General features: G+C 42.6%; 2 protein-coding genes across 2 annotated transcripts in view; one reads left to right on the top strand and one right to left on the bottom strand.

The window, feature by feature from the left end:
- Window positions 1-12: 12 nt before the first annotated feature.
- On the top strand, window positions 13-10,480 carry LOC135505818 (V-type proton ATPase subunit D). The gene is made up of 9 exons (XM_064924981.1): window positions 13-269; window positions 916-1,033; window positions 1,346-1,425; window positions 1,531-1,598; window positions 1,690-1,734; window positions 8,894-8,997; window positions 9,082-9,148; window positions 9,269-9,347; window positions 9,489-10,480. Exons 1-9 carry the CDS (start codon window positions 229-231, stop codon window positions 9,631-9,633), a joined length of 747 nt encoding a protein of 248 aa, XP_064781053.1. The 5' UTR covers window positions 13-228; the 3' UTR covers window positions 9,634-10,480.
- Window positions 10,481-12,761: 2,281 nt separating this feature from the next.
- Window positions 12,762-25,064, bottom strand: part of LOC135505814 (protein PALS1-like) — a 28,277-nt gene continuing 15,974 nt past the window's right edge. Inside the window, exons 5-14 of the mRNA XM_064924972.1 lie at window positions 24,308-24,436; window positions 23,654-23,815; window positions 23,295-23,372; window positions 22,997-23,180; window positions 21,857-21,925; window positions 21,483-21,554; window positions 20,812-20,979; window positions 20,132-20,334; window positions 18,118-18,228; window positions 12,762-13,708 (exon numbers count right to left, since the gene is read on the bottom strand). Coding sequence (XP_064781044.1) covers window positions 13,532-13,708; window positions 18,118-18,228; window positions 20,132-20,334; window positions 20,812-20,979; window positions 21,483-21,554; window positions 21,857-21,925; window positions 22,997-23,180; window positions 23,295-23,372; window positions 23,654-23,815; window positions 24,308-24,436 — 1,353 coding nt within the window. The 3' untranslated portion in view covers window positions 12,762-13,531. The remainder of the gene's footprint in view (window positions 13,709-18,117; window positions 18,229-20,131; window positions 20,335-20,811; window positions 20,980-21,482; window positions 21,555-21,856; window positions 21,926-22,996; window positions 23,181-23,294; window positions 23,373-23,653; window positions 23,816-24,307; window positions 24,437-25,064) is intronic.

The following is a 25,064-nucleotide window of genomic DNA, read 5'->3' as shown; positions in this document are numbered from 1 at the left end:
GCGCAATAGCGGTTAACAACATAGTCACATGACTACTAACCAGCTGATGGCTTTTTGCAATAGAATATCATGAATAACACGACATCGGTTACAAAGCTGTTATTCTCCAATTAATAACAACTGTGCAATACCTATTCTTTAATATTTTAGTTATTTGCGTGCTGTCTCGTTATTTAATCGCCGTCCAGACGTAATTGAAGTAGATAAGACCGTTTGCAGCCAAAGAAGATGTCAGGAAAAGAGAGAATCGACGTCTTCCCTTCTAGAATGTAAGTAGCAAGTCTAGGTAGCTTGCTATTTTAGCCAGCATAGTTTGACATTTCTAACAAGCTAGTCCACTCAATCTAGGGGAGCAAGTTTATGCCCCCCATTTAGTACATGACCTTTTAGTTGTGTTAGGTTGAGCCAAATTAAAATGAAGGAAATTACAGATCAGTAAGCTTAGCCAGCTGTCAGCTCGTTAGCCAAGCACAGTCAATTGTGAGCCCTTTAAAATAAATGATGAAAAAACTCAACCTTTGCACTTTTGCAACAATTTGCAATGGCATTAGTTATTATTTCGAGTCAATAGTTGTATTTCTTTGCCATTTCATGATGAACATCTAAAAGAGGAAATGGACTGTCACTGTCATGTGATGACTGTCCATAATTTCCAAACAACCACTGGGAGATTTTGATGTGCCCTAACTTTACTCACACAGTCTATGGCACAGATTATGCCATGTCTAACTACTTACTATGTTAATTTGTCTGGAACATCATAATGATGGGTCAATAACAGGCATTTTTGATATTGTGGTGACCTGCAGAAAATGGCATAAAAGCACCAATATCTTTCAACATGATTCAAATCTGAATGGCCATGCATGTTTATGATGGAAGTCCTCTCTGACACCTGATGACTTGTCTGTGAAGGGCCCAGACCATCATGAAGGCTCGTCTGAAGGGGGCCCAGACTGGTAGAAACCTACTGAAGAAGAAGGCTGATGCCCTCTCCATGCGCTTCCGTCAGATCCTCCGCAAGATCATCGAGGTAATTCAAGGAGGTTTAAAACCATAGAAACAAGAATGACTAGAACGGAAAAAGCCCCTCGGACCATGGACATTTGACAGTGCGCTCATGAGTGAACTCAATATGTCTGCCGGCCCACCCATCACGGACCATCAATTTTTGAATGGGAATATCTGTTCTAGTAGTTCTGTTTCTATGATTAAAACATCGTCCAATTCTCAGTTTCTCATCTGATTTAATATAAGTCAGTTGTATTATTTCTTTGTATACAATCCTGTCATCGGGGCATGTTATGTTGGCTCCTGTCTTTTTGTTGCCTCTCCCGATTTCTAGACAAAGACATTGATGGGTGAAGTGATGAGGGAGGCGGCCTTCTCTTTGGCTGAGGCGAAATTCGCCGCTGGCGACTTCAGGTGAGAGGATGAGCCATTTTGAGGCCTTTATTTAGGTGTTTGTCTGATGTCCATATTCTGCTAATGTTTTGTCAATATTCTCATTACATTATCATGCTCCCACAGCACCACTGTCATCCAGAATGTGAACAAGGCCCAGGTGAAGGTTCGGGCTAAGAAGGATAACGTGGCAGGTCAACACCTTTGGACTTCTCTGTATCTTTTTAGAACAACAGCATGTCTCTCCTAAATGTCTCACCTGTGTGATTCTCCTTTTCCTCACAGGTGTCACTCTACCTGTGTTTGAGCACTACCAAGAAGGAGGGGACAGTAAGTAATGTTCTTATCTGGTCATGCAGGGTTGAGGCCAATTCCAATTTAGCTTGAAATTCCAAATCAATTCTTGAATTCACTCATGAAGTGGAGAATTTACGTTGAATTCAATTAGAATTTCAATAGTCTTCAAGTTATGGAATTGGATTTAGGCTGTTTGGACGGTTTGAATTGGAATTGAATTGGAATGATAAAACCAGTTGATGAAATGACTGCAGGATTTGTTTGAAGTCATGAACTTGATTTTCTATATTTCCAGTATAGCTACACTGTCTGAACAGTGACATGATCAGCCTGAGGGGAATTGAATTATCTCTGAATCAGTGTTTGGTAGTAGTTAACTACATGTAGTTCAACAAGTAATTTAACTACATATTGCAGTAGCTTGGTGGTATTCAAATCTACAGTGCCTTCAGAAAGTATTCATACCCCTTGACGTATTCCACATTTTGTTGTTTCAGCCTGAAATAAAAATTGATTACATTTTTTTTCTCATCCATTCACACAAAACACCCCATAATGACAAACTGAAAACATGTTTTGGCAAATTTAAATACAGAAATATAATTTACATAAGTATTTACACAGTATTTACATAGTATTTACACGCGATAATTCAACTTTGTAGGAGCCCCTACAGCTTTGAGTTGTCTTGGGTATGTGCAAAAATGATAACAGACATCTGGATTTGGGGATTTACTCCCATTCTTCCCTGCAGATTTTCTCAAGCTCTGTTAAGTTAGATGGGGAGCAGAGGTGAACAGCAATCTTCAAGAATTGCCACAGATTTTCAATGGGATTCAAGTCTGTGCTTTGGCTAGGTCACTCAAGGACTTTCACATTCTTGTTCTGAAGCCATTCCAGCGTTGCTTTGGCTGTATGCTTGGGGTCGTTTGTCCTCTGAAGCAGGTTCTCATCGAGGACTTGCCTGAATTTGACTCCATTCAATCGTTCCCTCTATCATTACCAGTCTCCCAGTCCCTGCTGCTGAAAAACATCCCCATGGCATGATGCTGCCTCCCATGCTTCACTTTAGTGATGGTGTTAGATGTGGTGTTAGACGGATGATGAGCTGTGCCTGGTTTTCTCCAGAAATAGTGCTTTGCATTCAGGCCAAATAATTCAGTTTTTGTCTCAACAGACCACAGAATATGTTTTTCAAACTCCAGGCATGCTGTCATGTGTCTTTTTCTCAGGCATAGCTTCCATCTGGCCACTCTCATAAAGCCCAGATTGGTGAAGTACTGTATACACTGTTTGCCTTCTGACAGGTTCTCCCATCTCAGCCAAGGAATTCTGTAGTTCTGTCAGAGTGGTCATTGGGTTCTTGGTCACCTCCCTGACCAAGGTCCTTCTAGCCCGATTTGCTCAGTTAGGTCGGACGGCCATCTCTCGGCAGAGTCTGGGTAGTTCCGTATTTGTTAAATTTCCCAATGATGTAGACCACTGTGCTCTTGGAAAATCTCAACACTCTAGAAATGGTTTTATACCCTTCCCCAGATACTGTATGTCTCATCACAATTCTATCTCGGAGATCTACAGGCAGTTCCTTGGACTTGATTGTATATTTCTGCTCTGACATGCACTGTCAACTGTGAGACCTTACAGTGCATTCGGAAAGTATTCAAACCCCTTGACTTTTTCCACATTTTGTTATGTTACAGCCTTATTCTAAAATGTATGAAATATTTTTTCCCCCATCAATCTACACACAATACCCGTAATGATAAAGCGAAACAGCTTTTTAGGATTTTTGCAAACATATTTAAATAAAGTTTCTACAACTTGATTGGAGTCAACCTGTGGTAAATTCAATTGATTATACATGATTTGGAAAGGCACACACCTGTCTATATAAGGTCCCACAGTTGACAGTGCATGTCAGAGCAAAAACCAAACCATGAGTTCAAAGGAATTGCCCGTAGAGCTCAGAGACAGGATTGTGTCGAGGCACAGATCTGGGGAAGGGTACCTGCAGCATTGAAAGTTCCCAAGAACACAGTGGTCACCCATCATTCTTAAATGGAAGAAGTTTGGAACCACCATCTTCCATCTTCCTAGAGCTGGCCGTCCGGACAAACTGAACAATCGGGTGAGAAGGGCCTTGGTCAGGGAGGTGACCAATAACCCGATTGTCACTTTGCTCTAGAGTTCCTCTGTGGAGATGGGAGAACTTTCCAGAAGGGCAACCATCTCTGCAGCATTCCACCAATCAAGCCTTTATGGCAGCATGGCCAGATGGAAGCCACTCCTCAGGTAAAGACACACTACAGCCTGCTTGGAGTTTGCCAAAAGGCACCTAAAGGCTCTCAGACCATGAGAAACAGAATTATCTGGCATGATGTAACCAAGATTGAACTCTTTGGCCTCAATGCCAAGTGTCACGTTTGGAGGAAAGCTGACACCATCCCTACGGTGAAGCATGGTGGTGACAGCATTATGCTGTGGGGATGTTTTTCAGCGGCAGGGAATGGGAGACTAGTCAGGATCGAGGAAAAGATGATCGGAGCAAAGTACAGAGAGATCCTTGAAGAAAACCTGCTCAGGACCTCAGTCTGGGGCGAAGGTTCCCCTTCCAACAGGACAACAACCCTAAGCACACAGCCACATCAACGCAGGAGTGGCTTCGGGACAATGTCCTTGAGTGGTCCAGCCGGAGCCTGGACTTGAACCAGATCTAATTTCTCTGGAGAGACCTGAAAATAGTGGTGCAGCGACGCTCCCCATCCAACCTGATGAGCTTGAAAGGATCTACAGAGAAGAATGGGAGAAACTCCCCAAATACAGGTGTGCTAAGTAGAGGTCGACCGATTATGATTTTTCAACGCCGATACCGATTATTGGAGGACCCCAACAAAAAAAACGATACCGATTTAATCGGACGATTTAAAAAATATATATATTATATATTTTTTTATATAAAATGTTATTTATTTGTAATAATGACATTTACAACAATACATAATGAACACTTATTTTAACATAATATAATGCATCAATAAAATCAATTTAGCCTCAAATAAATAATGAAACATATTCAATTTGGTTTAAATAATGCAAAAACAAAGTGTTGAAAGTAAAAGTGCAATATGTGCCATGTAAGAAAGCTAACGTTTAAGTTCCTTGCTCAGAACATGAGAACATATGAAAGCTGGTGGTTCCTTTTAACATGAGTCTTCAATATTCCCAGGTAAGAAGTTATAGGTGGTAGTTATTATAGGAATTATAGGACTATTTCTCTCTATACCATTTGTATTTCATTAACCTTGGACTATTGGATGTTCTTATAGGCACTTTAGTATTGCCAGTGTAACAGTATAGCTTCCGTCCCTCTCCTCGCTCCTACCTGGGCTCGAACCAGGAACACATCGACAACAGCCACCCGCAAAGCAAGGGGAACAACCACTCCAAGTCTCAGAGCGAGTGACGTTTGAAACGCTATTAGTGCGCACCCTGCTAACTAGCTATCCATTTCACATAGGTTACACCAGCCTAATCTCGGGAGTTGATAGGCTTGAAGTCATAAACCGCGCAATGTTTGAAGCACAACGAAGAGCGGCTGGCAAAACGCACAAAAGTGCTTGAATGAATGCTTACGAGCCTGCTGCTGCCTACCACCGCTCAGTCAGACTGCTCTATCAAATCATAGACTTAATTATAACATAACACACAGAAATAGGAGCCTTAGGTCATTAATATGGTCGAATACGGAAACTATCATCTCGAAAACAAGACGTTTATTCTTTCAGTAACATATGGAACCGTTCCGTATTTTATCTAACGGGTGGCATCCATAAGTCTAAATATTCCTGTTGCATTGCACAACCTTCAATGTTATGTTATAATTACGTAATATTCTGGCAAATTAGGTGGCCCAAACTGTTGCATATACACTGACTCTGCGTGCAATGAACGCAAGAGAAGTGACACAATTTCACCTGGTTAATATTGCCAATGCTAACCTGGAGTTATTTTAGCTAAATATGCAGGTTTAAAAATATATACTTCTGTGTATTGATTTTAAGAAAGGCATTGATGTTTATGGTTAGGTACACATTGGAGCAACGATACGCACCGCATCGATTATATGCAACGCAGGACACGCTAGATAAACTAGTCAAATCATCAACCATGCATAGTTAACTAGTGATTATGATTGATTGATTGTTTTTATAAGATAAGTTTGATGCTAGCTTGCAACTTACCTTGGCTTCTACTGCATTCACGTAACAGGCAGGCTCCTTGTGGAGTGCAATGTAATCAGGTGGTTAGAGCGTTGGACTAGTTAACTTTAAGATTGCAAGATTGAATCCCCGAGCTGACAAGGTAAACATCTGTCGTTCTGCCTCTGAACGAGGCAGTTAACCCAACGTTCCTAGGCCGTAATTGAAAATAAGAATGTGTTCTTAACTGACTTGCCTAGTTAAATAAAGATGAAATAAAGGTGTAAAAAAAAATTGATGTCCAAAAATACAGATTTCCGATTGTTATGAAAACTTGAAATCGGCCCTAATTAATCCCATTCCGATTAATCGGTCGACCTCTAGTGCTAAGCTTGTAGCGTCATACCCAAGAAACCTTGAGGCTGTATTCGCTGCCAAAGGTGCTTCAGCAAAGTACTGAGTAAAGGGTCTGAATAGTTACAGTTGAAGATGGAAGTTTACATACACCTTAGCCAAATACATATAATATACAGTTTTTCACAATTCCTGACATTTAATCGTAGTAAAAATTCCCTGTCTTAGGTCAGTTAGGATCACCACTTTATTTTAAGAATGTGAAATGTCAAAATAATAGTAGAGAATTATTTCAATTTTATTTCTTTCATCACATTCCCAGTGGGTCAGAAGTTTACATACACTCAAATAGTATTTGGTAGCATTGCCTTTTAAATTGTTTAACTTGGGTCAAATGTTTCGGGTAGCCTTCCACAAGCTTCTCACAATAAGTTGGATGAATTTTGGCCCATTCCTCCTGACAGAGCTGGTGTAACTGAGTCCGGTTTGTAGGCCTCCTTGCTCGCACACACTTTTTCAGTTCTGCCCACAAATGTTCTATGGGATTGAGGTCAGGGCTTTGTGATGGCCACTCCAATACCTTGCCTTTGTTACCCTTAAGCCATTTTGCCATAACTTTCGAAGTATGCTTGTATCATTGTCCATTTGGAAGACCCATATGCGACCAGGCTTTAACTTCCTGACTGATGTCTTGAGATGTTGCTTCAATATATCCACATCATTTTCCCTTCTCATGATGCCATCTATTTTGTGAAGTGCAACAGTCCCTCCTGCAGCAAAGCACGCTCACAACATGATGGTGCCACCCCTGTGCATCACGGTTGGGATGGAGTTCTTCGGCTTGCAAGCCTCTCCCTTTTTCCTCCAAACATAACAATGGTCATTATGGCCAAACAGTTCTATTTTTGTTTCATCAGACCAGAGGAGATGTCTCCAAAAAGTACGATCTTTGTCCCCATGTGCAGTTGCAAACCATATTCAGGCTTTTTTTTATGGCGGTTCTGGAGCAGTGGCTTCTTCTTTGATGAGTGGCCTTTCAGGTTATATCGATATAGGACTCATTTTACTGTGCATATAGATACTTTTGTACCTGTTTCCTCCAGCATCTTCACAAGGTCCTTTGCTGTTGTTCTGGGATTGATTTGCACTTTACGCACCAAGGTACGTTCATCTCTAGGAGACAGAACACGTCTCCTTCCTGAGCAGTATGACGACTGCGTGGTCCCATGGTGTTTATTCTTGCTTGTTATTTTTTGTACAGATGAACGTGGTACCTTCAGGCATTTGAAAATTGCTCCCAAGGATGAACCAGAGTTGTGGAGGTGTAAACATTTTTTTCTGAGGTCTTGGCTGATTTCTTTTGATTTTCACATGATGTCAAGCAAAGAAGCACTGAGTTTGAAGATAGGCCTTGAAATACATCCACAGGTACACCTCCAATTGACTCAAATGATGTCAATTAGCCTATCAGAAGCTTCTAAAGCCATGGCATAATTTTCTGGAATTTTCCAAGCTGTTTAAAGGCACAGTCAACTTAGTGCATGTAAACTTCTGACCCACTTGAATTGTGATACAGTGAAATAATCTGCCTGTAAATAATTGTTGGAAAAATTACTTGTATCATGCACAAAGTAGATGTCCTAGAATGTCCAAGAAATTTGTGGAGTGGTTGAAAAACGAGTTTTAATGACTCCAACCTAAGTGTATGTAAACTTCCGACTTCAACTGTATGTAAATGTGATCATTAAGATTTGATTTCTTTATCAATTTGCAAACATTTAAAAAAATATATTGTTTTTGCATTGTCATTCTGCTTTTGTGTATAGATTGAGAAAAAATATATATTTTAGAGTAAGGCTGTAACATAACAAAATGTGGAAAAAGTCAAGGGGTCTGAATACTTTCTGAATGCACTGTATTTAGACAGGTGTGTTGTCTTTCTAAATAATTTCCAAAAACAATTGAATTGGCCACAAATTGTTGTGACATCAAGGATGATCAAAGGAAATTCAATGCATCTGAACTCAGTTTGGATCATCATATTTCTGTATTTCATTTTCAATACATTTGCAAAAATTTCTAGAAACACTTATTTTATGTAGATGGGTGAGATCTTGTTTTTATACATTCTGTTAACATATTACCCCAAAGTAGCCTATGACATTTCAGATTTATATATGATAATCTTTCACTAAGTGGTGTGTATGTGGTGAAATACTTTTTCGAAGTAACTTTAGTTAAGTAAACAATTTTTCTGTGGTCTAGTTTAACTTCTTCCAGTGTGAAGTAATTTGTAGCTTGGCAAACTATATTTTCAGAGTAGCTTCCCCAACACTGTTCTGAATTCAAAGACCTAGAATTTGAATTGAATTCAATAGAATTTACAGGGAGAGGGAATCTAATTTAGTTTGTGGAATTAACCCCAACCCTGTGGCCCTGTATGGCTTTGGATAAAAGCATCTGCAAATGGCATTTATTATTCTTATTATTACCTCAAATATTGTCATGGCTCCATTTATGAGCAAATTTAGTTTAACAACTTATAGAAAGCTATGCCCTGCTATTGAACTTGTATTGTAGTGTGTTTCTGTGTCACTGCTCACTGTATTCTTTGCTTCCCTCTATACTCTCCTTGTTAGGTTATGAGCTGACTGGTCTGGCCAGGGGAGGAGAGCAGGTCTCCAGGCTGAAGAGGAACTATGCCAAAGCAGTGGAGCTGCTAGTGGAGTTGGCCTCCTTACAGGTAAGTCTCGCCAGACTGGTAAACCAAGCGGAGCATGTGTGACTGAACAACAAAGTCTCATTGTCTCACTGTTTTGATCTACAGACTTCCTTTGTCACACTGGATCAGGCCATCAAGATCACCAACCGCCGTGTGAATGCCATTGAGCATGGTGAGTCTGCACCACTTTGACACAATAACTAAACCTGCACTACCTATCGATAATGGCAGTCAAAAGAGATGGTTGGAAGACAGCGTGGAGAGGATAAAATGTGCTTTGACCTGTCCTCAGTGATCATCCCCCGCATTGAGCGGACCCTCAGCTACATCATCACTGAGCTGGATGAGAGGGAACGAGAAGAGTTCTACAGGTAAGTTACATCATCCCTCAGACTCCTCATCCTCAACATCAAGTCTACACCCCCAGCTGACTGGAGGATCACTGTCCACGTGTCTCGTAGCGATATCGAGTGTTCTAATTCAAATTTCTATGGTGAGTCCCACCTCCTCAGGCTGAAGAAGATCCAGGAGAAAAAGAAGCAGATGAGGGAGAGGACGGAGAAGGAGATCGCCGCCCGTCTGGCCAAGCTGGGCCCCATCGCCGAGCCATCCAACATGCTGATGGAGGAAACCGACCAGGACCTGCTGTTTGAGTGACATGCCGTCACCCGTGGCTACTCCGTCACCCACATCCTATTTATTCTGTGCCTCTCCGGCCACGTTGATGTCTTCATCTTGTGTGCGAAAGGGAAGAATTGTCTGTTTTTTTGTGTACATGTTGGTGATGTTTTGTTGTCGTTTTCAGTATTGGAGATTAGTGTCCAGATTTAGCACTGTATAGAACTGTCAGAACTTTGCAGCTAACAGCAATCACATCAGTTCACTAGAGTGTCAAACGTGTTGAAGATGAGTTATCTTTTGAATGCTTAAGTAGCAAATAATATATGTACATTGAGTTAAATGACATGGTTTACAAATGTGAACTGTATTTAAGCATTCCATCTGATTGGGTTAGGACAGATGGCTATTGGCAATGTTTCCATCAGAACACTCAGTCAATGCATGCTGTCATTCTGTACAGTTAAAACAGGGTGGCTGTTCTTTTCCCCCCTAAGCGTCTCTGTTGTGGATGCTAATCCCTTCCATGGTCACCACATATCAGTGGGGTTGTATTGACCATAAAATAATGACATTCTGTTTTTGTGCAATTTCATTCTATTTCTATGGTACTGTATTGACCCTTTACAGGAGAATGGCTAACATGTGGGTCCCTTGTGGCTCAGTTGGTAGAGCATCGCGCTTGCAATGCCAGGGTTGTGGGGTACCCCCCACGGTGCCCCAATATGACAAATGTATGTACTCAATACTGTAAGTCACTCTGGATAAGAGTGTCTGCTAAATGATAATGTACCGCTGACCCCCTATAACCATCCACAGTGGCACCCTGAGTGCAACCCCTCTTATGTCGGAACAATTCATCCAAATAAAGATGATCTGAATATTCTCCAAGTGTCACTTTGCGATTCTTCTCTCAAATGAGTGTTACTGTAGGTGTTTCAGCCTCGATTTGTCCCTCAGTTTCTGATGTCTGTTGACAAAGCTGTGCTGGAGACATTGAACAAAGTCATGTCTGAGAAAGCTATTACAAGGTACAACATCCTGAACGTATCTGGGACACACACCTGTATGTGAAATGGCAGCCATTTTGCATTGAAGCGCTAAATGTAACATGTTGTATTGTGTGGTGCCACGGAAGGAATTCGTGTAAGGAATGAATGTACATTTTATATTCGCTCTCGGTCTTTTTCCTGCTCAAATGTTTTAACTATGCGTACACAATGAATATGTATCGAGTATATTCCAAAATCATACATTTTACCTGATTTAAATTGTATTCTTGTAACTTTAATGTCCACCATTTTGAAACAATTCTCTTCAGGAATATTCATTATATTGAAGATGGCTTCTTTTGAGTTGTGCTTATAAAGTACCAAAGAAAATATAAGTTGGTCAGATTAAATGATGCTAAATTGATATGTTGTTTTCACACTGTTCATGTCCGTAGGTAGACACTAGGTACACTAGACAATGGATACCGAGGTCATCTTTACTGATGATCAATGATCCTTGAGGTCTGTTTTTGATGTACAAGTGCAGCAACTCAAGATAACACAACATAATACTATCATTGATACACAGCAAGTACCTTTACCCATCGTTAGAATACAACGGCTTTCTCTTTGGTTCTTACTTCGAGGAGAAAGTTACATACATTGGGGGAAAAAGTATTTAGTCAGCCACCAATTGTGCAAGTTCTCCAACTTAAAAAGATGAGAGGCCTGTAATTTTCATCATAAGTACACTTCAACTATGACAGACAAAATGAGAAAAAGAAAATCCAGAAAATCACATTGTAGGATTTTCAATGAATTTATTTGCAAATTATGGTGGAAAATAAGTATTTGGTCACCACAAACAAGCAAGATTTTCACAGACCTGTAACTTCTTCTTTAAGAGGCTCCTCTGTCCTCCACTCGTTACCTGTATTAATGGCACCTGTTTGAACTCGTTTGAACTCGTTATCAGTATAAAAGACACCTTTCCACAACCTCAAACAGTCACACTCCAAACTCCACTATGGCCAAGACCAAAGAGCTGTCAAAGGACACCAGAAACAAAATTGTAGACCTGAACCAGGCTGGGAAGACTGAATCTGCAATAGGTAAGCAGCTTGGTTTGAAGAAATCAACTGTGGGAGCAATTATTAGGAAATGGAAGACATACAAGACCACTGATAATCTCCCTCGAGCTTGGGTTCCACGCAAGATCTCACCCCGTGGGGTCAAAATGATCACGGTGAGCAAAAATCCCAGAACCACACGGGGGGGACTAGTGAATGACCTGCAGAGAGCTGGGAACAAAGTAACAAAGCCTACCATCAGTAACACACTACGCCGCCAGGGACTCAAATCCTGCAGTGCCAGACGTGTCCCCCTGCTTAAGCCAGTACATGTCCAGGCCCGTCTGAAGTTTGCTAGAGAGCATTTGGATGATCCAGAAGAAGATTGGGAGAATGTCATATGGTCAGATGAAACCACAATATAACTTTTTTGTCGCATCCAAAGAACACCATACCTACTGTGAAGCATGGGGGTGGAAACATCATGCTTTGGGGCTGTTTTTCTGCAAAGGGACCAGGACAACTGATCCGTGTAAAGGAAAGAATGAATGGGGCCATATATCGTGAGATTTTGAGTGAAAACCTCTTTCCATCAGCAAGGGCATTGAAGATGAAACGTGGCTGGGTCTTTCAGCATGACAATGATCCCAAACACACCACCCGGGCAACGAAGGAGTGGCTTCGTAAGAAGCATTTCAAGGTCCTGGAGTGGCCTAGCCAGTCTTCAGATCTCAACCCCATAGAAAATCTTTGGAGGGAGTTGAAAGTCCGTGTTGCCCAGAACAGCCCCAAAACATTACTGCTCTAGAGGAAATCTGCATGGAGGAATGGGCCAAAATACCAGCAACAGTGTGTGAAAACCTTGTGAAGACTTACAGAAAATGTTTGACCTCTGTCATTGCCAACAAAGGGTATATAACAAAGTATTGAGATAAACTTTTGTTATTGACCAAATACTTATTTTCCACCATAATTTGCAAATAAATTCATTAAAAATCCTATAATGTGATTTTCTGGATTTTTTTTCTCATTTTGTCTGTCATAGTTGAAGTGTACCTATGATGAAAATTACAGGCCTCTCTCATCTTTTTAAGTGGGAGAACTTGCACAATTGGTGGCTGACTAAATACTTTTTTGCCCCACTGTAGTTCCCCAGGAGCAAATTGGTCCTCAATTGTAGACAGACAGTTCCAGTCTTGTATACCACATACAAACAAACCATACATTATTAGACTGGGTCTGATGTAATGGTAAATCACATTTGCTTGCCATTTCATCTAAAAATAGATATTTACAATTATAAATAGCTATTTAGAGTAGAATAAAATGGAAATATGTTTTCTACAGTTTTGGATAAATGTCTTTGCATATGCTACTGGAATCTGGAATGGTGCCGACATTGACAAAAACCCAAGAGAACATTCACAAAGACAAACACAGAAACAAACACTTATATAATAAAAAGTCCATCCCTGCAAATGAGTAAACTCCAACTTTCATAAGAAGGCTAGATAAAGGACAAGTTACCCTTTCTGGCAAAAATGAATGGGCCCTCTATTTTGTGTCTGCGAGGCTCCACAATGGTCTAACAGTGGCCTCAATGATCATTGTCCATCCTTCCTTTTAGGGTCGTTCCTCCAGAGCTGTGTTATGGGTCATGTTCATTAGGATACACCGTTGTGAAATGTGTTAAAACATTTATCTATGAAAAACTAAAACAAATGGTTCACATTGGATAAGTCCAGGTATTCCCTTCCTGTTTCAATACGTTTTCTTCCATTTGGTGCCTAATGAACACAATCCAGGCCAAACCCTCCTTCCTGTGGCTTCCTGGAGTTGCCGCGAGGTTGACCACTCAACCCTAACCTCTTACCCCTAGCACAGCCAGGAGGAGGGCACCCACTGGGGCTCCGTGTCCAGCTTGTTGATGAGCCGCAAGAGCTCCTGGAATGCCGTGTCTGGCTCGCTGTTAACAATGGCCGCGTCAAACAGGTGCCCGTAGGCCTGCTCCATCTCCCGGGCCTTCTCAATCAGCTCCTTCAGCTCCTCTGGCTAGATGTGGGGACACAGTAGGGAAGGACAGTGGTTATAGATATCCTGGCTAGATGTAGGGACACAGTAGGGAAGGACAGTGGTTATAGATATCCTGGCTAGATGTAGGGACACAGTAGGGAAGGACAGTGGTTATAGATATCCTGGCTAGATGTAGAGACACAGTAGGGAAGGACAGTGATTATAGATATCCTGGCTAGATGTAGGGACACAGTAGGGAAGGACAGTGGTTATAGATATCCTGGCTAGATGTAGGGACACAGTAGGGAAGGACAGTGGTTATAGATATCCTGGCTAGATGTAGGGACACAGTAGGGTAGGACAGTGGTTACAGATATCCTGGCTAGATGTAGGGAAGGACAGTGGTTATAGATATCCTGGCTAGATGTAGGGAAGGACAGTGGTTATAGATATCCTGGCTAGATGTAGGGACACAGTAGGGAAGGACAGTGGTTATAGATATCCTGGCTAGATGTAGGGACACAATAGGGAAGGACAGTGGTTATAGATATCCTGGCTAGATGTAGGGACACAGTAGGGAAGGACAGTGGTTATAGATATCCTGGCTAGATGTAGGGACACAGTAGGGAAAGACAGTGGTTATAGATATCCTGGCTAGATGTAGGGACACAGTAGGGTAGGACAGTGGTTACAGATATCCTGGCTAGATGTAGGGACACAGTAGGGAAGGACAGTGGTTATAGATATCCTGGCTAGATGTAGGGACACAATAGGGAAGGACAGTGGTTATAGATATCCTGGCTAGATGTAGGGACACAGTAGGGAAGGACAGTGGTTATAGATATCCTGGCTAGATGTAGGGACACAGTAGGGTAGGACAGTGGTTACAGATATCCTGGCTAGATGTAGGGAAGGACAGTGGTTATAGATATCCTGGCTAGATGTAGGGAAGGACAGTGGTTATAGATATCCTGGCTAGATGTAGGGACACAGTAGGGAAGGACAGTGGTTACAGATATCCTGGCTAGATGTAGGGAAGGACAGTGGTTATAGATATCCTGGCTAGATGTAGGGAAGGACAGTGGTTATAGATATCCTGGCTAGATGTAGGGACACAGTAGGGAAGGACAGTGGTTATAGATATCCTGGCTAGATGTAGGGACACAGTAGGGAAGGACAGTGGTTATAGATATCCTGGCTAGATGTAGGGACACAGTAGGGAAGGACAGTGGTTATAGATATCATGGCTAGATGTAGGGAAGGACAGTGGTTATAGATATCCTGGTTAGATGTAGGGACACAGTAGGGAAGGACAGTGGTTATAGATATCCTGGCAAGATGTAGGGACACAGTAGGGAAGGACAGTGGTTATAGATATCCTGGCTAGATGTAGGGACACAGTAGGGAAGGACAGTGGTTATAGATATCATGGCTAGATGTAGGGACACAGTAGGGAAGGACAGTGGTTATAGATATCCTGGCAAGATGTAGGGACACAGTAGGGAAGGACAGTGGTTATAGATATCCTGGCTAGATGTAGGGACACAGTAGGGAAGGACAGTGGTTATAGATATCCTGGCTAGATGTAGGGACACAGTAGGGAAGGACAGTGGTTACAAATATCCTGGCTAGATGTAGGGAAGGACAGTGGTTATAGATATCCTGGCTAGATGTAGGGAAGGACAGTGGTTATAGATATCCTGGTTAGATGTAGGGACACAGTAGGGAAGGACAGTGGTTATAGATATCCTGGCAAGATGTAGGGACACAGTAGGGAAGGACAGTGGTTATAGATATCCTGGCTAGATGTAGGGACACAGTAGGGAAGGACAGTGGTTATAGAAATCCTGGCTAGATGTAGGGACACAGTAGGGAAGGACAGTGGTTATAGATATCCTGGCAAGATGTAGGGACACAGTAGGGAAGGACAGTGGTTATAGATATCCTGGCTAGATGTAGGGACACAGTAGGGAAGGACAGTGGTTATAGATATCCTGGCTAGATGTAGGGACACAGTAGGGAAGGACAGTGGTTATAGATATCATGGCTAGATGTAGGGACACAGTAGGGAAGGACAGTGGTTATATATATCCTGGCTAGATGTAGGGACACAGTAGGGAAGGACAGTGGTTATAGATATCCTGGCTAGATGTAGGGACACAGTAGGGAAGGACAGTGGTTATAGATATCATGGCTAGATGTAGGGACACAGTAGGGAAGGACAGTGGTTATAGATATCCTGGCTCGATGTAGGGACACAGTAGGGAAGGACAGTGGTTATAGATATCCTGGCTAGATGTAGGGACACAGTAGGGAAGGACAGTGGTTATAGATATCCTGGCAAGATGTAGGGACACAGTAGGGAAGGACAGTGGTTATAGATATCCTGGCTAGATGTAGGGACACAGTAGGGAAGGACAGTGGTTATAGATATCCTGGCTAGATGTAGGGACACAGTAGGGAAGGACAGTGGTTATATATATCCTGGATCGATGTAGGGACACAGTAGGGTAGGACAGTGGTTATGGATATCTTGGCTAGATGTAGGGACACAGTAGGGAAGGACAGTGGTTATAGATATCCTGGCTAGATGTAGGGAAGGACAGTGGTTATAGATATCCTGGCTAGATGTAGAGACACAGTAGGGAAGGACAGTGGTTATAGTTATCCTGGCTAGATGATATCCTGGCTAGGGACACAGTAGGGAAGGACAGTGGTTATAGATATCCTGGCTAGATGTAGGGACACAGTAGGGAAGGACAGTGGTTATAGATATCATGGCTAGATGTAGGGACACAGTAGGGAAGGACAGTGGTTATAGATATCCTGGCTAGATGTAGGGACACAGTAGGGAAGGACAGTGGTTATAGATATCCTGGCTCGATGTAGGGACACAGTAGGGAAGGACAGTGGTTATAGATATCCTGGCTAGATGTAGGGACACAGTAGGGAAGGACAGTGGTTATAGATATCCTGGCTAGATGTAGGGACACAGTAGGGAAGGACAGTGGTTATAGATATCCTGGCTCGATGTAGGGACACAGTAGGGTAGGACAGTGGTTATGGATATCCTGGCTAGATGTAGGGACACAGTAGGGAAGGACAGTGGTTATAGATATCCTGGCTCGATGTAGGGACACAGTAGGGAAGGACAGTGGTTATAGATATCCTGGCTAGATGTAGAGACACAGTAGGGAAGGACAGTGGTTATAGTTATCCTGGCTAGATGTAGGGACACAGTAGGGAAGGACAGTGGTTATAGATATCCTGGCTAGATGTAGAGAAGGACAGTGGTTATAGATATCCTGGCTAGATGTAGGGAAGGACAGTGGTTATAGATATCATGGCTAGATGTAGGGACACAGTAGGGAAGGACAGTGGTTATAGATATCCTGGCTAGATGTAGGGACACAGTAGGGAAGGACAGTGGTTATAGATATCCTGGCTAGATGTAGAGAAGGACAGTGGTTATAGATATCCTGGCTAGATGTAGGGACACAGTAGGGAAGGACAGTGGTTATACATATCCTGGCTAGATGTAGGGAAGGACAGTGGTTATAGATATCCTGGTTAGATGTAGGGAAGGACAGTGGTTATAGATATCCTGGCTAGATGTAGGGACACAGTAGGGAAGGACAGTGGTTACAGATATCCTGGCTAGATGTAGGGAAGGACAGTAGTTATAGATATCCTGGCTAGATGTAGGGAAGGACAGTGGTTATAGATATCCTGGCCTAGATGTAGGGACACAGTAGGGAAGGACAGTGGTTACAGATATCCTGGCTAGATGTAGGGAAGGACAGTAGTTATAGATATCCTGGCTAGATGTAGGGAAGGACAGTAGTTATAGATATCCTGGCTAGATGTAGGGAAGGACAGTGGTTATAGATATCCTGGCTAGATGTAGGGACACAGTAGGGAAGGACAGTGGTTACAGATATCCTGGCTAGATGTAGGGAAGGACAGTAGTTATAGATATCCTGGCTAGATGTAGGGAAGGACAGTGGTTATAGATATCCTGGTCAGATTAAATGATGCTAAATTGACATGTTGTTTTCACAATGTTAATGTTCGTAGGTGGACACTGGGTACACTAGACAGGGATGTCCATTCCAAAGGGAAGGGATGCTAAGGAGAGAAGTAGGCCATGTCCAGAAACAACGCCTAGCCTCTACCTCCTATCGGAAAATATTGCAAATGTACAAGCAATGTGGCAAAAATTCCACCTAGACCAGTAGATGGCAAGGCAAAACTATTACTATACTAGCAGAGGAGTGTTTAAGCATTGTACCAACAAAAGGGAGTATAGTTTCTCACAGGCATATATAATCGACATGATACGTGTGATCAATGTAGTGACACATTCACTGTGGATATGAACGTATCAATGATACTTGCTGATGCTGATAAAATAGGTTTTTTTGTGAGATAAGAAGAGCAGGAAATACCTTTGGGTTTTTGCCATCCTTGGCCAGCAGGGTGCGCAATCGCTCCTGAGAGGGAGGCGCAATGAAGATCACATAGGGCTTGAGGTTGGAGGACCGCAGTACCCGCAGTGACTGACAGAGAACAAATGAAAACAGCAGCAGGAGGAGAGAAGGTTAGAGAAAAGGTAGATAATAGAGAAGAGAGTAATAGAGTGGTTAGTATCTTTCAAACTCTGTTTATGAAATACCCTCCACAACGGTGGTGGAAACAGTACCCAATTGTCATAATAGAGTAAAAGTAAAAAGACTAGAAAAGAAAAAATGTAAAGATACCTAAATAGAAAATGACTCTAGTAAAAGTGATAGTCACCCAGTAAAATACAACTTTAGTAAAAGGCTAAAAGTATTTGATTTTAAATATACTTAATTATCAAAAGTAAAAGTATAACTTATTTCAAATTCCTTATTTGAAGCAAACCAGACGGCACCATTACATTTTTTATTTACGGACAGCCAGGGGCAAACTCCAACACTCAGACATGATTTACAAACGAAGCATTTGTGTTTCGTGAGTCCGCCAAATCAGAGGTCGTATGGATGACCAGGGATGTTCTCTTGATAAGTATGTGAATTGGACCATTTTCCTGTCCTGTTAACCCTTCAGAATGTAAATACTTTCGGGTGTCAGGAAAAATGTATGGAGTAAAAAGTACACTAGGTCTTTATAAATGTGGTGAAGTAAAATTAACAGTTGTCAGAAATGTAAATAGTAAAGTAAAGTATATTCCCCCAAAAAACACTTAAGTTGTACTTGAAAGTATTTTTACTTAAGTACTTTACACTACTGCTCCACAACATATTCTCAACTAGTGGCTAACAAGAGTCCCACTTTAAACATAACATAACATAGGATAATACAGCCTTAATAAACCCTTTATATGGCCTGTTTAGATGCTGAAAAATGTCATGTTCTAAAATGTGTGGCCAAGGGCTATGCCACATTTGGCAAAGCACCAGATGTAAGGACCTATCATCCTTCATGTAGAATGACTTGCGTCCACGTGATTGATGAAACATCTACGTAGCGCTAAAGAAGGTATATGTAGTGCCTATGAAGTTCTATGTAGTGCTAAAGAAGTTCTATGTAGTGCTAAAGAAGTTATATGTAGTGCTAAAGAAGTTCTATGTAGTGCTTATGAAGTTCTATGTAGTGCTTATGAAGTTCTATGTCGTGCTAAAGAAGTTCTATGTAGTGCTAAAGAAGTTCTATGTAGTGCTTATGAAGTTCTATGTAGTGCTAAAGAAGTTCTATGTAGTGGTTATGAAGTTCTATGTAGTGCTAAAGAAGTTCTATGTATTGCTAAAGAAGTTATATGTAGTGCTTATGAAGTTCTATGTAGTGCTAAAGAAGTTCTATGTAGTGGTTATGAAGTTCTATGTAGTGCTAAAGAAGTTATTATTATTATTCTATGTAGTGGTTATGAAGTTCTATGTAGTGCTAAAGAAGTTCTATGTAGTGACATATGAAGTTCTATGTAGTGCTAAAGAAGTTCTATGTAGTGCTAAATAAGTTCTATGTAGTGCTTATGAAGTTCTATGTAGTGCTAAATAAGTTCTATGTGGTGCTTATGAAGTTCTATGTAGTGCTAAAGAAGTTCTATGTAGTGCTTATGAAGTTCTATGCAGTGCTTAAAAATCTGTGTTTTCCTACCTTAGTGCTAAAGAAGTTCTATGTATTGCTAAAGAAGTTCTATGTAGTGCTTATGAAGTTCTATGTAGTGCTAAAGAAGTTCTATGTAGTGGTTATGAAGTTCTATGTAGTGCTAAAGAAGTTCTATGTAGTGCTTATGAAGTTCTATGTAGTGCTAAAGAAGTTCTATGTAGTGCTAAATAAGTTCTATGTAGTGCTTATGAAGTTCTATGTAGTGCTAAATAAGTTCTATGTGGTGCTTATGAAGTTCTATGTAGTGCTAAAGAAGTTCTATGTAGTGCTTATGAAGTTCTATGCAGTGCTTAAAAATCAGTGTTTTCCTACCTTAGTGTGCAGGCACAGCAGACCGATCCTGCCTGAGTTGATGACCTGTCGAACCGAGTCACTGCTGGTGCCGTACAGGTTCCTTTCGTACTCCCCAGACTCAATGAACTTCCCCGCTGCCACATCCGCCTCAAACGCCAGCTGGTTTACAAAGTGGTATTCCCTCCCGTTCTTCTCATGTATGCGTGGGTTTCTAGTTGTATCTGAGTGATAATTATTGTGAAATGAGAATCTGGTATTTTAAAATGTACAATACCAGTCAAATATTTGGACACAGCAACTCATTCCAGCGGGGCAAGACTTGAGATGGGTCTAGGCTACACAGTTATTGTGTGACATTAAGTTAGTGTCTAGTCTATTATAATAAACAGTTTACCATAAAATAATACATGAGAAATTGGTAGAAGCTAAGCTGTATGTAGTGGTAACGTTTACCCTACCTGATTGAATTCCTGTGGTCATTCTTCAATGCTCCAAACTATCAAACTCCATCAAACTTGAATTAAAATCCATTGAATAATCACAACACTTCATAGAAAATGGACACAATAAAATATATTAAAAATCATACCTAACAGGCCACTAACTTAACATCACACAATAACTGTGTAGCCTAGACCCATCTCAAGTCTTGCCCCGCCCTCTATTCCCCAATCCTCTACTCTCATTGGTCTACTTACGTGGCACGGCGACGGCGAACCTGTCCGGCTCGATGGACAGCAGCCTTTGCCGCAGCTCGTCCTGCCCGCTGTTGGGTGGACCAATCAGGGCGATAGGTCGCTTGCGATTGGCCGGCTGGTGGTAGAGTGCCATCTCCTCATAAGTCAGGATTTCGTCGGCGTAGTAGTCTGGACGGGACAGAGGTAGGTAGAGAGGTGGGGGTGTACTGGAGGTGAAATGTTGTCATAGAAATGTTAATCTATCAGGTAGGTATATCTGTTCGACATGACATATTTCTATCTGAATATTCAGCCGAGGGTAAATGTTGCCGATAGAAATGTAATGGATAGAGCAGGCATGATTCCTGGGTGCATGTCACACCAACACCAAGTCTGGCTCAGGAACCAGCAGGCTTATCAAGTCTTAGAATATACATAGGGACATTGACTGAGAGAGAGGCCAAATCCCAAATCAACTCCTATGCCTATGTAGTATGTCTATGACCTATGCCACCTCTATTTTGTGAATATCCGAGAGGACTTGACAGGTATAAGCTCCACCTTGTCCTCTGATAGGCAAGGTGGAAGTTTCACCATATTGCTCATACCTATAAATCTCCACAAATGCATAGGGGTCTAGGGGTCGATTTGGGATTGGACCAAAAAGAGCTGGGAAAAAGAACGAGCCTTACCAACGTTCCTGTTGGGGTTGTACATGGTTTTCTTCCTCTGCTTCTTGTTCTTCATTGCACACCAAAGCTTCCCTGGAGAAAATTAGATGGGGAATGTTATCAAAGGCTGATTTGGAGCCTATCAAATCAAATCACTTACCTACAAGCCCTTAACTAACAATGCAGCTTATCAAATCATAATGACAGCGATCATATGCCCATGTTGAGGGAGTGTGTGTGTGTGTGTGTGTGTGTGTGTGTGTGTGTGTGTGTGTGTGTGTGTGTGTGTGTGTGTGTGTGTGTGTGTGTGTGTGTGTGTGTGTGTGTGTGTGTGTTAAGATGCTTGTGACGGTGGCTGGAATGTGTAACTGTGCAGAGAGTATATAAACCCTTACCTGGGCTGTCAGGATTCCTGTCCACAATGTTTTTCTTCATAGCTTCTCTCTGCTGCTGGAAGCTCTTCCCTGGGAGAGGGAGAAGGGAGACAGAGACAAGTGTGTTTCAATGAAAGTGTTGATGAAGCCTAACTCTGCACTATCACTAACCCATAGACTGTCATAGTTTATAGTTCTTCAAGGAGGAGGTTGATAAGCCTCATATCAGGGACAAGCCCTTCCAGGGACTGGTTGTCTTCATCCCTGTCCCTGTAGACCTGCCACCAGCTGGGGTCAGGCTAGGTGTTGGGGTTAGGGTGGTTAAGGTTAGTGTTGGGTTGGGGTTAGCGTTGGGGTTAGGGTTGGGATTAGGGTGGTTAAGGTTAGTTTTGTGGTTAGGGTTAGGGTTGGGGTTAGGGGGGTTAAGGTTCGTTTTGTGGTTAGGGTTGGGGTTAGGGGTGTTAAGGTTCATTTTGTGGTTAGGGTTAGGGTTGGGGTGGTAAGGATGGTTAGGGTTGGGGTTAGGGTGGTTAAAGTTAGTTTTGTGGTTAGGGTTAGGGTGGTAAGGGTGGTTAGGGTTGGGGTTAGGGTGGTTAAAGTTCATTTTGTGGTTAGGGTTAGGGCTGGGGTTAGGGTGGTTAAGGTTAGTTTTGTGGTTAGGGTTAGGGTTGGGGTTAGGGGGTTAAGGTTTGTTTTGTGGTTAGGGTTAGGGTTGGGGTTAGGGTGGTAAGGGTGGTTAGGGTTGGGGTTAGGGTGGTTAAAGTTCATTTTATGGTTAGGGTTAGGGTTGGGGTTAGGGTGGTTAAGGTTAGTTTTGTGGTTAGGGTTAGGGTTGGGGTGGTAAGGATGGTTGGGGTTAGGGTGGTTAAAGTTAGTTTTGTGGTTAGGGTTAAGGTTGGGGTTAGGGTGGTTAAGGTTAGTTTTATGGTTGGGGTTAAGGTGGTTAGGGTTAGTTTTGTGGTTGGAGTTAGGGTTAGGGTGGTTAGGGTTGAGGTTAGGGTGGTTAGGGTTCGTTTTGTGGGTGGGGCTAGGGTGGTTAGGGTTGGGGTTAGGGTGGTTAGAGTTAGTTTTGTGGTTAGGTTTAGGGTTGGGGTTAGGGTGGTTACAGTTAGTTTTGTGGTTAGTGTTAGGGATAGGGTTGGGGTGGTTAGGGTTATGTACCTGGAACTAGCCCGGCTAGGGGCTGGTTGTCCTCATCCCCGTCCCTGTAGGCCTGCCACCAGCTGGGGTCATCCTGGCTGATGATGTGGAGGATGTCTCCCTTCTGGAAAGACAGGCCCAGCTCCCTGCACGGCACGTACGGGTCATCAGACGGGTCGTAGTTAAAGTAAGCCCTCACGTGCATCTGAAGACATGGGTGACATCATCATCTCTCCAAAGAGTTTATGAACTGATTAGAATTGAATAATTGAACACACATTCTGTGCACACACATACACACTCTGAAGGAAAACCTTACCACAGTCTGCCTGTGTGAGGGTGTTTTGTTCTGAGAACTGGGGATAAGGAGGAAGGTCAGAGTGCCATGCATCTCCACCTGAGGAGAGAGGAGAACACAGTAACACACAGTGAGTAGAATCTACATGGAGTCAGCTTGATTGAAATGAAGAAATAATCACACAATACAGTCTCGAGGGACTAGACCTCAACACATATTCTGGTTCAAGAATGGCTTGAGGAAAGATGGGAGTGGCGCTATATAAAATGTTATATCCATTAGATCGGACGGCATCAATGTACCACTGACACCAGTCAATTTAAATATGACAGATGTGATATCCAGTGTGAGTGTTCCTGACTTGTTAACCCGTTCCTCACCAGAAGGTCATGGACCTCGTTGACGTTCTTCCCGCGGACAGGCACGCCGTTGATCTCCAGGATCTCATCTCCCTCAGCCAGGAGACCGCTCCGCTCGGCTGTCCCGCCCTTTACCACACGACTCACCACCACGCTGTCCATTTCGTTACGGACCGTGGCGCCCTGGGCAAAAACCAGTCAGACATGCTTATCAGTGCAAACCACCTAGACGTAGTTGACACAAAGACACAAAGATCCACCACAAAGACAAGTCTGCATCGGGGACATACAATACAATACATTACATGCTTTATTGGTCTACAGAAATTGATATTGATATACAGTATACATATATATATATTGCTGTCCCAGTACCCAACCTGACACAAAACACACATCACAGGCTGGGAGTAGCACAGGCAGCACACAAGCACCCCTGGAACAATCAATTGCCTTGATCAAGTGCACAACAGCAGCATGTACTGTAGTATATAGGATATTGAAGCCGGTAACCCTCCAGCTGCTGGCTCACTCCTTGCAGACTTCCTCCCAGTCAGTTCAGGGATTCAGCAACCGGTAACTGGTCATTTGTGAGGGATAGCAATTAGAATGTCTTGGAGCATCAGAAGAGATAGAAGAGATGGGTGTGTGTGGGGGGGTGGGGGAGTGGCTCACCAGAGGAATGTCGCTGGCCTTCTCCAGCCGCACCAGTTTGACGGTCTCACCCAGGTACTGAATCAATCTCTCTTCTGGGTCCGGCTCCAACTCCTGCTCCGCCACACTGTCATGGGCCTGCATCAGAGCCTGGGATGGACACAACACACACAGGCACATGGATGAGAAGGAGTGTGTGCCATGACAACTGGGAAGTGTGTGTATGCGATTTTGTTTGAATTAGATTGCTGTAGTAATGACTAAGGTGAATTGGAGCTTCTTGATCTTGAGCCACTACTTGATACACAGTGTATCCACACGCATATCCTTTCATATTCACCAGTTATTGTAAAAGGTCAAGGGGGAAACCTAAACTCTGCTCCCATCCCATGCTTAAACATGCACCTGTTACTGAAAGCTCATCCTGTCTCTCTCTCTCTCCCTTCTTCCCTCCTTATCACAAGCCGTCAGCAGTCTCCACCTCTAAGCCAACAAGAATACAAAGATTACTCCCCCACTTCGTTTAAGGTGACAGGCGCTCCGTACTCGGCAATTAATAACCGTCGAGCCAAATTAGTGTCTCTATCCTGCAGCAGAGAGACTTGAGGAGCCAGAGAGGAGGGCTGGCTAAGCTTCCAGCGTACACACAATCCGTCTTAATCTGCCCTGCATTTAGGAGGCAGGATTCCCCTCCATCAATCATCAAAACACCTCGATCTCGGCATTTCACGGGAGGAAGGAAGACGGCAGGGAGAGGAGGAAGGAAAAAGGGGAAGAG

Source organism: Oncorhynchus masou, chromosome 19 (assembly GCF_036934945.1).
Source record: "Oncorhynchus masou masou isolate Uvic2021 chromosome 19, UVic_Omas_1.1, whole genome shotgun sequence".
Lineage (NCBI taxonomy): Eukaryota > Metazoa > Chordata > Actinopteri > Salmoniformes > Salmonidae > Oncorhynchus > Oncorhynchus masou.
The sequence above is the reverse complement of the archived record's forward strand: the minus strand, read 5'-3'. Positions and strand labels throughout refer to the sequence as shown.